The 19,392-nt window shown below is 40.3% G+C and overlaps 1 protein-coding gene and 1 long non-coding RNA gene across 2 annotated transcripts in view; one reads left to right on the top strand and one right to left on the bottom strand.

Annotated features, from left to right (window-relative positions):
- The window catches only part of LOC143730892 (uncharacterized), a 462,574-nt gene extending 453,214 nt beyond the window's left edge, over positions 1-9,360 (top strand). The window contains exons 2-3 of the long non-coding RNA XR_013200674.1: positions 8,621-8,675; positions 8,759-9,360. This is a non-coding gene — a long non-coding RNA (uncharacterized LOC143730892). The remainder of the gene's footprint in view (positions 1-8,620; positions 8,676-8,758) is intronic.
- Positions 9,361-15,122: 5,762 nt separating this feature from the next.
- LOC143730873 (urokinase plasminogen activator surface receptor-like) lies at positions 15,123-16,753 on the bottom strand. Its single transcript, XM_077221450.1, has 5 exons — positions 16,692-16,753; positions 16,491-16,610; positions 15,731-15,862; positions 15,429-15,530; positions 15,123-15,314 (listed from the first exon to the last, which is right to left on the bottom strand). Exons 1-5 carry the CDS (start codon positions 16,738-16,740, stop codon positions 15,124-15,126), a joined length of 594 nt encoding a protein of 197 aa, XP_077077565.1. The 5' UTR covers positions 16,741-16,753; the 3' UTR covers position 15,123.
- Between the last annotated feature and the right edge of the window lie 2,639 nt (positions 16,754-19,392).

Below are 19,392 nucleotides of genomic sequence, written 5' to 3'. Positions count from 1 at the left end.
ATTGATGGGGTCTTAATTACAACAATAAACGTTAGCATGTTATTTCAGCCATACTGATGTCTAGAGAGAAAGCCATTTCACCTGGCCCACTTTAGCTGGAATAAAGTCCTGCTCAGATGTATTACAGTAGCTGCTTTCTGTCTAAACAAAAGAAAGATTAAAGTAACAATTTCTGCAATAATGTGTTTAATTACCCACCAAATTGGTAACGAAAATTAAGATTCTGCACTGGACAAAATATTTAGACCTACCTTGCTTAATTTGAAATGTCCTAAATACATGGAAGAGCTAAAAAATATGAAATAAATGTCATAGAAAGGATACAATTTTACTTTCTAACACATGTTGAGACATTGTTACAACATTAATTTTATATTTAATGTTCAAATAATGTTTTGGCAGATAGAACCTTATAATTCTAAGCGAAAAGTGTTTTTTTAGAATTAGAAGGTTCTATCTGCGTTTGACCCATTCCAAAAAAACCCATTTACAAATTTGAGAGGATTTTGATATTGTACATTTAGAATACATTTAGGGTCCCTGTTATTTTCATGTTTGAAAGAAACTTGTTCCCCATATAAATTTTCCTATGTGTAATGCAAAAACTTTGAAGCTCAATATCTCAAAACTGCTCAGAACGCAGATAGAACCTTATAATTCCAAGGGGACGATGTGACATTTTTTTCATTAATCATTTAAATTCCATTCAGTAAACTGTAGCTTCCTGAAGCAGGAATTATTAAATCACAAAGGAAATATATTTTAGTGCTTATTTTTAATAACAGTTAATACATTAATAGTTTATTGCTATAATTATAAATTTATATATGTGATGATGCATTATAATCTTTCTCTTTTATATGTTTTTAGGGCATATTCATTCACTATGCATTTCAGGTTGTAATGTAATATAAGTCAGTGGCCATTTCTAGAGTCAGTTTTAAATAAGTGTCTTGTGAAAATATATTAGGAAATATCGGTGTCACAGGCTAGTTGCTGCAGAGATTATATATATATATATATATATATATATATATATATATATATATATATGAAATAAATTAATAACTTTATAAAACAAAAATGAAACATCACTGCTTTGAAAAAAACTGTATTGTAAAAAGCGATATATAAATAAATGTGACTTGACTTCACTTATAATTAATATATTTAAAATAGTGAGTTAAAACTTAAAACCATATGAAATCTGTTGATTCGATGATTGTACATACAATAAAATCATATTTCATATTTATTGTATATAAATTCCTTTATTAACAATTATATATGTCCTGATGTCCTCTTAAAGAACATTGCATATAATATGAATAATATTTAAAAAATCATTGTGGTATTTTTCCTTTTCCAAAATTGCAAACCATTGTATCTGCTGGGTAAAGGTGTAGCTGAATTATATTTCATCATGTCTCTCTGTTTCACCTCCAGCAGAGGGCAGAGCTGACCCAGGCTACAATTTCAACTCCAATTCTGAGACTAATATGCAAGTTATGCACCTCTAGCTTTTCCAAGTCTCGCTTGTATGTCACTTTGTGCAGCGTTATCCTTGCTGATGAGGCTTCCTAGATATGTGAAATTGTTGACAATGGTTCATTATTGACAGTGATTGGTGCATTAGGAATGGAAGTAACCCTCACTGGGTCTTTGATCAAGACATTTGATGTTTCCCTCGTTAAAAAACATTGTTCCTTTCATCTCAGCGGCATTAGATTTTGTGACATTGGTCACATCTATACACACACACACACACACACACACACACACACACACACACACACACACACACACACACACACACACACACACTGGGCTCAATTTGGTTGTTCTGAAGGTGTGTAAAAAATGTAGGTATTTGGGACCGAACAGACCACACATTGCAAAAATTTATTTATTTTTCTTTTATTTTCTTTTTTTCTAAAATCAATAAATGCAGCATAAATCTGAAAGTTTCCACACATAAATGAAGGTCTGGAACTAGACCACAAATGCAATGTGGAATAAACACACACACACACACACACACACACACACACACACACACACACACACACACACACACACACACACACACACACACACACACACACACACACACTCTGACTTCTCTCTCTCACACACTCACACACAGACACACACACACATAGCTGCTATAAGCCATACACCTTAAACATAAACATGACAGGCATGTCTAGTTGGACAGTTACACATATTGAATACAACAGTACACAACAATAGGCTACTACCTAACAATACTGTCTATATTTTAGACAAATAACAGTTTTTCGTGTCACTGACAAGACAGACTAGCTTTCCAACAACATCTGAGCCAATTTAAAGTTAGCAGCTAACAGACAGCTAAGTTAGCTAGCAAGCTGACGTTGACCAGCTAGGTAACATTACAGTTTTTTTCGATCGCTAAACGACAGTGAGCACAACTGGAGCTACATGTGCAAAACTCTAACTACAGTCTGCACTACCAACAGTCACCTGAGCTAAACAGTTCACATCACCTGCAAAACTCATTCCAAGCAACACAACTCTTAACACATGGCTCAAAACAGGCTCAGTGCAACCAAACACTATGCACAACCCTCACTGAGATAACACACACTGTCACTCAGAACACACTGAGGGTAAAAACACTACACAACCCTCACTGAGATAACACACACTGTCACTCAGAACACACTGAGGGTAAAAACACTATCATCAAACACCAATACAGAAAATACAAACTTTTCATCTTTACAGTTTGAACTATTTCAGTGTCTTCATACAAAGTAATATTTTTTTCAAAGAAAAGAGTGACATTCTTTCAGATGATTTATTTACATTTTTAGAACATAATTCTTTACGTAAGGTAAATGAAATTAGCAGTTTGCTTCAATCTTCAGTTTGTAGTAATTTACGGAATTACAGTAATGAGAAAAAAAATGTAGAAACTAAAAGTACATACTGTAATTCGAACAAATAACAAACAAGACCTGCTTAACCTTTCAGCTGAAATTGCAGTCAGCAGTGTTTGAAAGGCACAAGGCTGAAATCTATTCTGTTTTGAATGTGTGGTTCACAGTTTTGACAGCAGTGTGTTAGCATTTGAACAAAGTGCTGTAAATCCACAGTGTTGTGCAGGTTGTGGTTAAAGTCATGGGATAAGTGTGTAGAGTTTTGAAAACTGTGTTCAAGCAATGAAAAATGAACTAGAGTTTGGTCCACATGAACTGCTGCTGTGCAGACTGTAGTTAGAGTTTTGCACATGTAGCTCCAGTTGTGCTCACTGTCGTTTAGCAATCGAAAAAAACTGTAAGTGGGTTACCACATTAACATTGTCACAATTTGAAAGGGAAATGGGATTCAATACAAGCCAAAACTTACCCTGCTGTTGTTATTAGGAACCCATCCCTGCCTGTTGATATTTTTCACCCACTTCTGGCGAATGTCCGCGTCTTGTACTCGCCCAGGAAATCTGCATAAACCGTATGGCACCAGACAGGCGCAGTCGACCCGGGGTATTTTATGTAGCTCACAATGTTTTCTCTTCCAAATTGAAATTTTACTGCCGCCATTGAAACAATTTAAAACGGAACATGTTTTCCCACTCGACATTATAAAAGTAACGTTAGTGACAGTCGTAAATCGCGGGCTGTTTATTCCAGTGGACGCGAGTTGCAACTAAAACAATAGGAGGCAATGGCGCAACGCTACCCAGCAACAGCTCAGTTATGGCGCCCGCTTACTTCCGGTAGATTCGCCGGATTCGTCTATTGGTTATTAATTAATTAATAGAAATGTACATTTCCGGGGCATGGGAAATGTTTTTCTTACTAAGTACTACTAAGAGCAAGTAGTCAAGATTGATATGATTAGTGACTCCAGATATGAGCTTGAGACACGGACAACTTTACGTGTGACATGAACAAGATTTTATTAACTAGACTAAACACTTAAACTACTCTAAAATACACATATATACATGCATACCGTTTACCAAGGGAAAGAGAGCTGAAGAAGAATACAGGAAAGCAAGAAGTTATAGCATTGTTTGAAATTCAGCAGATCAACAGCCTTGAGCAAACCATCAGTTTAGTTCTAACATGCCCTTCTTTAAAAAGGGTAAGGATACTTAATGTATCAAATAATGAGACTAAGTTTGATACTTGCATGTCTCGCCCATTTGAATTAAACTGTCCTGATGCAATTTGTTGAGGCTCCAGTTGATCTTTGCTGATTGTGGCGAAAGACGGCCCGGGGACGTGAGAAAACGGCGCAAGACGGGTGTGCTACACAGGTCTTGCTCATTAGCAATCGCACCACCGGCCTCGCGCCGTTCTCTCACGTCCCTCGGCCGTCCTTCGCCACACTGATGCTGTCTTGATGAGAAAGAACCAGTTGGAGGCAAAGGATTTTTGGTGAATGGAAAGACAAGGCCGCAGCCTGGCACAAGCTTGGGGAACCTTAGAATACTTCTATTTCAGCATCATCTTCACATCAGGACTTCTCAGGAAGGACCAATAGAAAGAGAGGGAGCTAAGAGAGCTAAGAGAGCGCTAAGAGAGCAAGGAAGCAAAGAGGAAGAGCTGATCTTGATCAGTGATTTTTAAAGTGTGAAGATGTCACACCCTCTGGAGTTGTGTGAGCCAATAAGAAGTTGTCCCTTTGGAGGGAGATTTTACGACCTTTGTGTTCAAGCAAGACATTTGAATCTGTAATTTCATTGGGTGTTTAAGCAAAAGAATCTTCAAGATTCTTATAATACCCATGCGTCACAAAGTTAGCAGAATGTAATGTAAATTAACAAATGGAGAACGAAGATTGGAGTTTATAGAGACCAAACATGCCACATATATGATTTTGGTTAACCATAGTATGCAAAGTCTGAAACACTAACCCATTAAAGTTTACAAGAAAACGTAGGCCAAACAACATAAAAAGGAAAATCATGAGATGGGAAAATAAGATGCATGTTTATACTTTACTCAAGTGGTTATATATATATATATATATATATATATATATATATATATATATATATATATATATATATATATATATATATATATATATATATATATTTTTTTTTTCTTATCAATGTAACAGGACACTGAGTTCTGCCAGTGGTGTTAGCTTCATTGTGATGCTAATTTCGGGGGAAGTTACAAAGATCTTAGTTGGGAGAGTGAGTTTGCCGGACTATTCATTAAATATAATAAATAATTTGTGTGTGTGATTGGTCCAGACGCTACATGCGATAGCATTAGCCAGCACTTTTAAATTTGCTTTAATAATGATAATAATAATAATAATAAATTTAATTTATAACACACTTTACATCAATTCCATGACCTCAAAGTGCTACAAATACAAAATAGAATAAAAACAGAAACATTAAAATAACACTTTTAGCCCTAAAAGGCTTTTCTAAAAAGATGGTTTTTATGACCTTTTTTAAAAGAGTCCACAGTCTGTGGGGCCCTTAGATGGATAGGGAGAGCATTCCACAGACTGGGTGCAACTGAACAGAAGGCACGGTCACCCATAGTACGAAGCCTTGTCCTCAAAGGCTGGAGGAGGTTGGCCTGTCCAGAGCGAAGATGGCGTGATGAGGACAGGGGAGTGATGCGTTGTTTGAGATATAGGGGGGCAGTGCCATGGAGGCACTGATGGGACAAAAGGGAAACTTTGAATTCAATCCTGTACTGGACAGGAAGCCAATGGAGCGATTTGAGGATGGGTGTAATGTGGTGGTACTTCCACACGCCCATCAGGATCCTAGCTGCACAGTTCTGGATGTACTGCAGCTGCTTGATGTTCTTGCTTGGGGTCCCGATAAGGAGGGCATTGCAATAGTCTAGCCTGGAGGAAACAAAGGCATGGACAAGTTTTTCGGCATCAGGGAAAGTGAGCATTGGGCGAAGTTCAATGCTTTGATGTCAAGCGCTCTGGCTCCCAGCAAACATGTGGCTGGTCTCTCTATTTTAATAGAATCGCCAATAACTAGGACACATTCAACAGGATTCTCAGTGGGTGTTTCACTGAGTGGGGAGAACCTGTTTAATGTTGTAATGGAAGAGCTGTGTTTTGTCCCGCGAATACAGAGTCTCACGATCACCCAGTTGTCCTGCTGCACGGGCTCTACAGCCGGAACCAAACAATGTACAGAGTTCACTAAGCTATTCGCATCCAAAGCAGTATCTAAAGCCCTTGCATTCTTATTATCCTCGATTAAAGTTTGGATTCATGTCTCTAGATCTGAAATATTCTCCGTCAGCCTGACTATCTCCCTACAGTCCTCACCGCTGACAGAGAAGGCTATACTATACATGTGACACGAAGTGCAAGTGACTATAGCAGGAGAAAACATTACTCACCGTGTTTGTTGACTCATCCTACTCACAACAGTTGTTTGATGGACCAGTAAATGCGCAAGCAAGCACGGATGGCAGGTTAGCAGGCTAGCGAGATACTAGCGTGTTGTGCTACCGATAACGATTTAGATAAAAGCTAGCAGTATCAGATTAATGTGATAGGCAATATTAGTCAATAATTAATATATGTTGAAGAGTAAGTTATATTTAGCAGTATTCAAGTATAAAAGTGTTTTTTCAGCTCTCTGGAACAGAATACAAATTTTATACATTAAAATGTTTTACTCTATTCACCTACACTATCGTTCAATAGGCAAAAACACTGAAGAAATCAGGGTCTTTCTTGTTAAAGGAAATTCTTCTTTGAAAACTTGAGAACCAATCATATATTAAAAATAAATACAAAGTAATACACCAAATGTTCGTCTTTTCGTGAAATGTGCTGAATTGTGACATTTGATACATTTAAAGAAAAATGAAAAAAGTGACATTTTTGTGACCCAAACTAAAAAAATATACGTGGCTTTGTGTCAGCTTTAAGATACCCTTATATTTACAGGCATTATTTCTCTAAGAAATATTAAAAACAAAATGTTCTCCACAGACGACAGAAAATGCAAGAATGTCTTGTTAAAAAATAGCCTATTTATTTCACAATATGACATGAGTCATGAAATGGTATACACAAAACCATTTTGTGATCCAGGCAGCCTCTTTCATGGACGATATAAGGATTGTGTTTTAATTAAATACAAAGTAAATAGGACCTATTCAATATAATTCCAATATTACATATTCAATGAAGTAAAAACCTTAACGGGATACAGTAGTTTACTCAAATCAAAATACTTTTATCATCCTCATGTCAGTACATCTATCAATATACATTCATTAACTATATGGATTCTTCTATTCTGATGTTGATTAGTTAACGTAAGTCTCTAAGGTTACTTGCTTCTTAAATACTCAATTCTAATTGTCAATTATGGCATTTAGCATCAGATTGCAACATATATGTTCTGTTTTTCATTCAGTTTACATTGAGTTTTGCTTTCAGTTTGTTAATTAGTTCAGTCTCATTGGATTAGATTAGAGTCGCTCGTTCAGGTGTGTCTCGTTAGTTCCCTCCCTCTTTTTTAAATAATTTAAGCCCTGTGTTTAGTCCTGTTCAGTTGTCTGTCGTCATCGCTATTTACGCGTTGTTCTGTCCTTGTTTTTGGTATTTCTGCAAAGCCTGAGTATTTCTGTTAGTTTGATTTTTGTTTTCAATAAAGACTGCTGCTCTAAGATCCAGTGTCATCTCTGCTGTGACACCGATATTTCCTAATATATTTTCAAAAGACACTTTTTTAAAACTGACTCTAGAAATGGCCATTGACTTATATTACATTACAACCTGAAATGCATAGTGAATTAATATGCCCTAAAAACATAAAAAAGAGAAAGATTATAATGCATAATTACATATATAAATTTATAATTAGAATAATAAACTATTAATTTATTAACTGTTATTAAAAATAAGCACTAAGCTGTATGTCCTTTGTGATTTAATAATTCCTGCTTCAGGAAGCTACAGTTTACTGAATGGAATTTAAATGATCAATGAAAAAAAATTCACACAAATAAAGAAAAAAGTAAAGAAGTAAAATCTGTCACATTCTGTACAGCTCCTCTAAACACAACTACTACTAATATGTTCATTTGTTTTGATATAAATTTTTTATATAAAATAAACTTATATTCTGTAAAGTTATAAAACAAAAGAACATTAACCATTTTTGTACTTATAAGATATGTGTGGTGAAGTGGCACTTTAAGCATGACTCCGCCCCATGTATATATACAGAGCCATATTTAGAGTATATAAAGGGCAGCCCCAGAGTAGCGGGATATTGCGTCATCATTGTCATCTGGGTGTCATGGTTGCCGGTGCTCGACAGCTCTGAGTGCGAGGTGGCTGTTTGTTTGCCATAGCTATGGTTTGGGGACTAGATTGTGTTTACTGACTTTTATGCTCAGCTGGTGTCTGTTCGGAGGTACTGATCGTATCGCTCGAGAGGGTGTTTCCTCTGCATCATTGCTGTAGTTCCAGTTTAGGATCGATCGCACGTAGAACACAGCGTGCTGTGAGTGACTCCTGCCCTTCTGTTTGGGAGGTCCATTGTATTGTGTATCTTCGAGTGTGGGACTGCGTTTATTTTGCGTATGTATGACGCGTGATTTTCTCTGTGTAGTAAATGGTATGAGAGAATGGTCTGCTGGATATTTGAACGGAAGTCCCGCTGATCGGTATGTAAACCCATCATGTCTTTATGTCCACTTTAAAGTAACGTTAAAAGTGTGTTTTTAACTCTGTTCCTTGTGTATTTTAGGCCGTGAAAGTGGGCGTTTGATCGCAACACTGATTAGCCTTGACGCTGCTGTTTTGCTTAGGGGTGTTTTTGTTGCTGTTTGTTTTCCTTATTGTAATATTTGGTTTTTATTTGGAGAGTAATTGATGATTCGTTCTTGTGTGTTCTTTTGTCTTTATTGTATTAAGTGACAGTACATTCTTTTCGTGTTTATTTTGTGTTAATTGTTTTTGGCTGGCAACCTTAACAATTAATGCTGTTTTCTGTATCAATTGGTTTTCTTTTTTTCCTTTTTTTAGGAGCAGGGGTGACCCAAAAGTGGGCAGGCTGGCCATCCTGTGCAGGGTGAATGGAAACTCCTTTTAAGATTGCGGTGTAGGTTTTCTTGCAGTGGATTTCACTGGAGTGTGTGTGCTTTGGAAGTTTTGGGCACGGTGTACTTATTGCAGGCTGATTCGAAGCCCACCGCTCAGCCTGCCCAGCTAATGGTGCGCCCCAGCTCCATGACAAGAGCTTGCATTTGTTCCCTTGTTGGACCTAGTTGCTCATATATAAAATAGCTCAAATATAAATCAGTGGCCTTGTCTTCCATATCAACTATTCTACTGACCGTAGTGGTATTTTAAACTATTTATGATCATTGAATAAAGACACTTTTTCTGTATTCACGCCTCAGTGTTTTGTGATTGTGGGAAGGAGAACGAACTGGTGTGCCCTTTTATGGGTTTTCCCCCAGCTGGTTAAATGCTGGGGTGGCGTAGTCGTTATTTATTAGAGCTCTGTTTGGGAGAGCACAGCCCATCCTATATCGCTAAAAAAAAGAGCCACTTGCTACATCTGCATAAAAGACCCCAAAATTAAACAAAAACTAGTACTTTCATAGATGTTCTCGCTTGTTTTAGACCAGGATCTTTATAGTGGCACACACTGCTTTATGCAGTGAACCCGGAGCGGGATACTTTCTTCTTTCTAGTAGGTGTGAGCAGGAAATGTTAAACGGAGTGGTGTGGAGCTGTCGAGTGATTGTTGAATGCTTTCAGTGAGGAGAAGAAACTGTTGTTGAGCCAATCCCTTCTGCTAGTGATCCAGTTTGTCATATTAAAAAAAGGAAAAAGATGGTTTACATAAGACAGCAATAAACGGTTACCAATAGCGTATTAATGGAAATGTTCAACAGTTGCGATAACAAAGGGCTCAAATATTTTTATGGCACCATATCTATTATAGTTGTAATCTTTGCTCATAAAATATTTGTGTAAGTGACGTACCATCTACTGACAAAAGAAGTGATGTTTCTCCTCACAGTCTGTGTGTGTCCAGACCCTTGTTTGCTTGTCCAGGGCTCCACAACGAAGGTTTCTGGCAGGACACTGGGGCGGTCCCGTCTGAGACCAGACCGTAAAGTCAAGATCATCTCCATTGACCCATCTCCACTCTCCTGCTAGAAAGCGCAGACCAGTCCACACATATCCAGTTTCAGCCTGTGTGATTTTCCTTAAAGAAGAATCCATCGTGTTCCTTGAGCTCATTATAATCAGATCATTATAATGTTTTCTGCAGTATTCCAGAGCTCCTTCCCAGCTCTCTTCCTGCTGCACCAGAACAAACTCTATGTTCATACAGAAGAAGGCATATTTATGCATGCATTTAAAGTCATGCAGTTTCTTATGATCTTTGTGTAGAAAAGCACATTTATCATGATCAGGCTGTTTAGGATACCAGCTAATTTGTTTTGCGTTTTCTCCTCCGGTCCACTTCCAGACTTCTGATATTTTGTTGAGACCAAGCCAGGCATCAGAAGTTTGATTAACTGCATCTTCCAAAAATTGCTGCTCCGGGCTCTCATCGGTGAAGGTTGACAGGTCATGAAAGTTAGTTCTGCAGTGCTGTAGTGCAGAACCCCAGTTCTTATACTGATTCACAAAGAAATGTTGTTTAATGAGACCGGAGGAGAGTCCGTAGAGCTCCAGGATTAGGAGCACAGTGAGTGTCGTCTTCATCTTCATCCAGTGAAGAGATTGCATTATTTTTCAATGATTAGTTGAGGTAGAGGGCCTGAATTGTGCATGATGACACTGACTCTCTTTTACTTAAACTGACATACAGCCAATGACAAAAGAGTGTGAGGGTGTGACCAATCACAGCACACCTTTACAGTCGGAACAAACAAATCAGCTGCATTTAACTAATCAAATAAACCTCATAATATATCCAAGAAAGAAACTGTGGGCAGAGAAAACTGGCATGAAACAAGTAAATGTGATGAAATGAAATTAAATGATTTTTGCTTTAATTTACTTAAATTATGTTAAACAATTATTTCATGATGTTACATTTAATTGTATTGTGTTTGACCGATTTACTTACAGTTTTTTTCGATTGCTAAACGACAGTGAGCACAACTGGAGCTACATGTGCAAAACTCTCACTACAGTCTGCACTACCAACAGTTGCCTGAGCTAAACAGTTCACATCACCTGCAAAACTCATTCCAAGCAACACAACTCTTAACACACGCTCAACACAGGCTCAGTGCAGCCAAACACCGCACAACCCTCACTGAGATAAAACACACCGTCACTCAGAACACACTGAGAGTAAAAACACTACACAACCCTCACTGAGATAAAACACACCGTCACTCAGAACACACTGAGAGTAAAAACACTACACAACCCTCACTGAGATAACACACACTGTCACTCAGAACACACTGAGAGTAAAAACACTACACAACCCTCACTGAGATAACACACACTGTCACTCAGAACACACTGAGAGTAAAAACACTACACAACCCTCACTGAGATAACACACACTGTCACTCAGAACACACTGAGAGGAAAAACACTACACAACCCTCACTGAGATAACACACACTGTCACTCAGAACACACTGAGAGTAACACACTACACAACCCTCACTGAGATAACACACACTGTCACCCAGAACACACTGAGAGGAAAAACACTACACAATCCTCACTGAGATAACACACACTGTCACCCAGAACACACTGAGAGGAAAAACACTACACAACCCTCACTGAGATAAAACACACTGTCACTCAGAACACACTGAGAGTAAAAACACTACACAACCCTCACTGAGATAACACACACTGTCACTCAGAACACACTGAGAGTAAAAACACTACACAACCCTCACTGAGATAAAACACACTGTCACTCAGAACACACTGAGAGGAAAAACACTACACAACCCTCACTGAGATAACACACACTGTCACTCAGAACACACTGAGAGTAACACACTACACAACCCTCACTGAGATAACACACACTGTCACTCAGAACACACTGAGAGTAAAAACACTACACAACCCTCACTGAGATAACACACACTGTCACCCAGAACACACTGAGAGGAAAAACACTACACAATCCTCACTGAGATAACACACACTGTCACCCAGAACACACTGAGAGGAAAAACACTACACAACCCTCACTGAGATAACACACACTGTCACTCAGAACAAACTGAGAGGAAAAACACTACACAACCCTCACTGAGATAACACACACCGTCACTCAGAACACACTGAGAGTAAAACACTACACAACCCTCACTGAGATAACACACACTGTCACTCAGAACACACTGAGAGGAAAACACTACACAACCCTCACTGAGATAACACATACCGTCACTCGGAACACACTGAGAGGAAAACACTACACAACCCTCACTGAGATAACACACACCGTCACTCAGAACACACTGAGAGGAAAACACTACACAACCCTCACTGAGATAACACACACCGTCACTCAGAACACACTGAGAGGAAAAACACTACACAACCCTCACTGAGATAACACACACTGTCACTCAGAACACACTGAGAGGAAAACACTACACAACCCTCACTGAGATAACACACACTGTCACTCAGAACACACTGAGAGGAAAACACTACACAACCCTCACTGAGATAACACACACTGTCACTCAGAACACACTGAGAGGAAAAACACTACACAACCCTCACTGAGATAACACACACTGTCACTCAGAACACACTGAGAGTAAAAACACTACACAACCCTCACTGAGATAACACACACCGTCACTCGGAACACACTGAGAGTAAAAACACTACACAACCCTCACTGAGTTAACACACACCGTCACTCGGAACACACTGAGAGTAAAACAGTACACAACCCTCACTGAGATAACACACACTGTCACTCAGAACACACTGAGAGTAAAAACACTACACAACCCTCACTGAGATAACACACACCGTCACTCAGAACACACTGAGAGTAAAAACACTACACAACCCTCACTGAGATAACACACACTGTCACTCAGAACACACTGAGAGTAAAAACACTACACAACCCTCACTGAGATAACACACACTGTCACTCATAACACACTGAGAGTAACAACACTACACAACCCTCACTGAGATAACACACACTGTCACTCGGAACACACTGAGAGTAAAACACTACACAACCCTCACTGAGATAACACACACTGTCACTCAGAACACACTGAGAGTAAAAACACTACACAACCCTCACTGAGATAACACACACCGTCACTCAGAACACACTGAGAGGAAAAACACTACACAACCCTCACTGAGATAACACACACCGTAACTCAGAACACACTGAGAGGAAAAACACTACACAACCCTCACTGAGATAACACACACTGTCACCCAGAACACACTGAGAGTAACAACACTACACAACCCTCACTGAGATAACACACACCGTCACTCAGAACACACTGAAAGTAAAAACACTACACAACCCTCACTGAGATAACACACACCGTAACTCAGAACACACTGAGAGGAAAAACACTACACAACCCTCACTGAGATAACACACACTGTCACTCAGAACACACTGAGAGTAAAAACACTACACAACCCTCACTGAGATAACACACACTGTCACTCAGAACACACTGAGAGTAAAAACACTACACAACCCTCACTGAGATAACACACACCGTCACTCAGAACACACTGAAAGTAAAAACACTACACAACCCTCACTGAGATAACACACACTGTCACTCAGAACACACTGAAAGTAACAACACTACACAACCCTCACTGAGATAACACACACCGTCACTCAGAACACACTGAAAGTAAAAACACTACACAACCCTCACTGAGATAACACACACTGTCACTCAGAACACACTGAAAGTAAAAACACTACACAACCCTCACTGAGATAACACACACCGTCACTCAGAACACACTGAAAGTAAAAACACTACACAACCCTCACTGAGATAACACACACCGTCACTCAGAACACACTGAAAGTAAAAACACTACACAACCCTCACTGAGATAACACACACTGTCACTCAGAACACACTGAGAGTAAAAACACTACACAACCCTCACTGAGATAACACACACTGTCACTCAGAACACACTGAGAGTAAAAACACTACACAACCAGACTGCTTTATAAACGAGGAGGGTCAGTATAAAGCTGGTTTTGCTAAGAAGCTGCTCCTGAAAAAAGGATCGGTACCAACCAACTATTCGTGTTCCTGATGCACCTCCAGAAGAACTGAAGTGAGTGTAACGTTTTATTAACCTTTATATTAATATTTATTTTAATCTTTGCAAATCGCTGTTTTTGACCAGGTAGAATAAGTGTCTTCTTACAATACTAATGATCATTTTTAATTACAGTACATTACAAACTTTTAATTTAGACCCTAAAGAATCATATTAGCTTGTAAAAAAATGGCATTGTATATATTACCCCTTTAACAAAGTATGGGAGGAGCACGCTCAGATAATTAACACGAGTGGAGAGCACTCAGGTATCTACGATAAGAGATGTGTATATCTCTTCAGGAGTCTCACCCTCAATTCATTGACAGTTTATCAGCATCCCTCCACCACCCCTTCTCCACACTTCTAGTCCTGACCATTTACATACGGAAGGAGTACTCTGGTTCAGACACTTCTGCATCTTTTAAAAAGCTTGATGCTGGTCACTGTTCACAGCCCTTATATGGATGAGCAGAAGTGTTTTGTCTTGTTCCTTTTTTTCATTGTGTGATCCCGAAAAAGGACATACGGCATTAGAACACCAGGGTGAGTAAAAAAAAATATTCTAATTTTAATTTTATGAACTATACCTTTAATCTTTTTTTTTAAAGAAATAAAAGCGTTTTATATGACTTTTTTACAGCATGACAATGTCTATTAATGACCACAGAAACAAGGTAGGCCTAGTATTTTATTTTGTTAAATGTCACATCAGAATTTTACAGCAATTTTTTTTTTTTTAAATCACATCAGAACACCAAAGATACAGAAAACTTATTCAGTACAGCGTGTCTGATTCAGCTGGATTCAGTGCAGCAGGAAGTATGAGAGCAGAGACCCGCAGAGGAACAGGAAGCTCTGGCTGACACTCGGAGCGCCGTTACACAGGTTCCCCTCACAACATGAGACGCTCTGAACATCTTTAACCGACGCCGTGGCATCACACAAAGGTTTAGAGATACAGCCTTTTACAACCAGTGACTGGCCATCATAAGTCCCTAATGAAAAGAAAGAAAAACAAAAAACAAAGGCTGATTCAGTCTAAGCTGTACATTGGTATTTGTGATCTGTATCTAAGAGAGTTTAAAAGATAATGATCTTCAGATTCTCACCTGTTGCTGTAAAGCAGTGGTCTTCGTCCCCTGAACAGCTCAATGTTTTTGAGCAGCTCTTTTCATCACAATTATAACATTTCTTTCCATTCGGGGCGAGATCTACAGAAGGAAAACAATTCTATTTATTCTATGTATTCTTTTATTTTATTTTCGTACAAAATAGCTTATGAAATAACGGTCTTTTATCTGCTCCATTCAATCAGTTCACGACAGACAGCATTTTATTTTCTGATTGAATGTCATTTGGAAGTAAAATAATTGTTGACATTGATTTGCACATTGTCATTTAAGTACAAAACCTGGAGGATTTTGGCGGTTACACAGGTCTGTGTTACAGCAGGAAGTTTTGGCCCTTGTAATGCCTATGTTTACAGATCCACTTTGACAGTCAGTAGAACAACCTTTATACATCTCTTTAGAAGTAATGTCACCTCCTAAAAAATATGAATGACAGGAAAGACCAATTAAACTTAAAAATTGATTTATAAGTGCCAACATTTAGAACTTTTCGTATGTGCATTTTTTAAATACATATAATTACAATCTGAGAGAAAACATTACTGTCACGACACGCACACAAACAGGTAGATCCAAGTGCAGTTTTAATAGGGTAATCCGTAATTGTAAAACATCCAGGCAAAGGTTCAAAATCCATACAAAGGCCGTCCAAAACAAGAAACACACAGGAACAGATCTCCGAAGTGCAGTTGACATTAACCAAGGATTCCATGATAGAGAATGAAACAGACAGGGTATAAATAGGCAAATACAAACAATGTGAGTGGGAACAGCTGAGTGCAATGAACAGTAATGTGTACAGACAAAGGATGATGGGAAATGCAGTTCCTGATGTGATGGTGACGGTAAGGGGAAGAGACCTCTAGTGGATACCCAGGGAACACCAAACAGAAACTGTGACAATTATTACATAACATTGTATGTGATTGAAATAATAAATTCCATCAGAAAAACAAGTATTTGTTCTTTCGCAGCTCCAATAATTAACAGCAGCTTCTCCAGTCAAATATAACTGTAAACTTTAAATCATATTGGACTTACCAACTTGTGTTACTCCTGCGTAACTCTCGCACCAAGAATATCCAGCTGAACATGTTTGAACCGTTTGATCTTCACAAGAACCCGATTGACGGCTGCACTTATAACACTTGAGAGAGTGTCCTTTAGTAATAAAAAAGAGAGAAAGAGACATCAATTATCTGTATTTGTACTCAGTAACTTACAAATATTATTTGTCTTTACCTGCAGTGAAAAGAAGGAAAAGAAGAGAAACTGAGATCTGCGGATCCATCTCTGATCAGGAGGTGAATGAAATAATGCAATAACCCGTTTCAGTGCTCATTTTATAGCGTACCAAAAGGGCATCTTTATGAGAAAATTAAAGTTTAACAGAAGTAGACATTTCTTGAAACAGAAACTTAAGCTCGCATCATTTTTTGCCAGTTAAAGATAAAGGAAAGTTTATGAGGATTTGAAATACATGTAGTCTACAGTGGAGTAAATAATTATTTGTTCCCTTGCTGATTTTGTAAGTTCTTGTAAGTTCCCACTTACAAAGAAATGAAGGGTCTATAATTGTTATGGTAGGTTTATTTTAACGGATAGAGACAGAATATCAACCAAAAAATCCAGAAAAACATTATAAGGTTATACATTTATTTGAATTTCAGTAAGTGAAATAAGTATTTGACCAAACATGCCTGTACTTGGTGGAGAAACGTCTCGGTTACGTATGTAACCCTCGTTCCCTGAGTAGAGAACGGAGACGTTACGTCGGATGACGGAGAATGGGGGTTTCGCTTAGAACACCTATCGACTTCGAGTATTACAAAACGAGCCAATGGCGATGAAATGCCATGGGTCTGCGGAATTTGCATAGCGTATCTCCGCCCCACCGCGTGGGTATAAAAGGAGGACGCCGGCAACATGCAGATATGTCTTCGCTGAGGAGCCGAGACTGAACTCAGGCGTCTACCCAGCGGTACAGCGGAAGTGGCAGGGAGACGTAACGTCTCCGTTCCCTACTCAGGGAACGAGGGTTACATACGTAACCGAGACGTTCCCTTTCGTAGTCACTCCGAGTTACGTCGGATGACGGAGAATGGGGGTCCCTGTGTAATCACGCCACCTTCACAGCTGTCTTCCAGTGCCCTGCGAAAGTCTGATCCCCCTGTCGTGATGATGGCACGGACGAAGGAGTCCTACTTAACACAGGAATACCAAGGTACACTGGGAAGCATATCTCAGAGGAAATAAGCCAAAGCATGCCTGCCCGTAGGGAGGACTTAAGAACACACATATGGCCGGAGGGCTTCATATGGAGGAACGCTGGAGTGACCAGCCCGAGGGGTGGCATTACTATTAACTCCAGGAGTGGCAAGGTGGCTTGCCGAGGGAAAGACACATGCTCAAGGAGGCTTACATTGAAAATACACATGTGGGGGTTACTCAGGGGAGGAACCAAGCACATGGAGCCACCTAGCCGACGCACAGGCAATAGACACTGGCGCCAGCGTCAACAGTGCTGGAGGAACTCAGGGCTTCGGAGAGGAAGGCTCACCTGAGGAGAATATTGCACGTATCCAGTCCGTGGAGTGGAATGGCGAGCAAGCGAAGACACCTGAGCGGGTCCAGTACTAGCTAACTGGAGCGAGTACACGAGAGGACACAGGCTCCACTCGGAAATTATAAAAGCTGGCGAATGTGTTGGGTGTCGCCCAGCATGCAGCTCTACAGATGTCTGCCAGCGAGGCGCCATGCGCTAGAGCCCAAGAGGAAGCCACACTCCGGGTGGAGTGGGCTGTCACACCAAGGGGGCACGGTCGGCCTTGCTGTTGGTAAGCCAAAGCAATGGCGTCCACTAACCAGTGGGACAACCTCTGCTTTGAGAGAGCCTTTCCCTTCAGTCTCCCACCATAACAGACAAGAGCTGGTCTGAGGTCCTGAAACACTGCGTTCTATCTACGTAAGCACGGAGAGCACGTACTGGACAAAGCAGTGCCAAGGCTGGGTCTGCCTCCTCCAGGGGCAGCGCTTGCAGGTTCACCACCTGGTCCCGGAAGGGAGTGGTGGGAACCTTGGGCACATATCCAGGCCGGGGTCTCAGGATCACGTGAGAGTGACCGGGCCCGAATTTCAGGCACGCTTCATCAACGGAGAATGCGTGCAGGTCCCCTACCCTCTTGATAGAGGCCAATGCAACCAGGAGCGCTGTCTTCATAGACAGGAACTTAAGCTCAACTGATTGCAGAGGCTCAAAGGGAGCCCTCTGCAGGGCATTTAACACCACTGAGAGGTCCCAAGAGGGAACAAGAGGAGAGCGAGGAGGATTCAGTCTCCTCGCTCCTCTCAGGATCCTGACGATCAAGTCGTGCTTCCCCAGAGACTTACGTTCAACTGCTTTGTGATATGCGGCGATATCAGCCACATACACCTTCAGGGTGGAGGGAGACAGCCTTCGCTCCAGCCCAACTTGAAGGAAGGAAAGCACGACACTGATCGAGCATCTCCTGGGGTCTTCTCGGGGAGAAGAGAACCAGTTGACGAAGAGGTTCCACTTCAACGCATAGACATGTCGCGTGGACGATGCTCTAGCGAAAGTGATGGTAGCCACCACCGCAGGTGGTAGGGTACTCTAACCTGCCTGGTCCCGCCCAGGAGCCACACGTGGAGGCTCCAAAGATCAGGACTAGGGTGCCACAGGGTGCCCCGTCTCTGAGAAAGAAGGTCCTTTCTCAGAGGAATGGGCCAAGGAGGTGCTGTCGCGAGGAGTATCAGTTCGGAGAACCAGGTCCGGGTGGGCCAGTACGGCGCAACCAGAATGACCTGCTCCTCGTCCTCCTTGATCTTGCACAAGGTCTGTGCGAGAAGGCTCACTGGGGGAAACGCATATTTGCGAAGGCCCCGCGGCCAGCTGTGCACCAGTGCATCCGTGCCGAGGGTG

This window comes from Siphateles boraxobius, unplaced genomic scaffold (assembly GCF_051911475.1).
Source record: "Siphateles boraxobius isolate OS27281-9 unplaced genomic scaffold, OSU_SipBor_1 83, whole genome shotgun sequence".
NCBI classification, from domain to species: Eukaryota; Metazoa; Chordata; class Actinopteri; order Cypriniformes; family Leuciscidae; genus Siphateles; species Siphateles boraxobius.
This window is presented reverse-complemented; position numbering and strand designations above follow the sequence as displayed.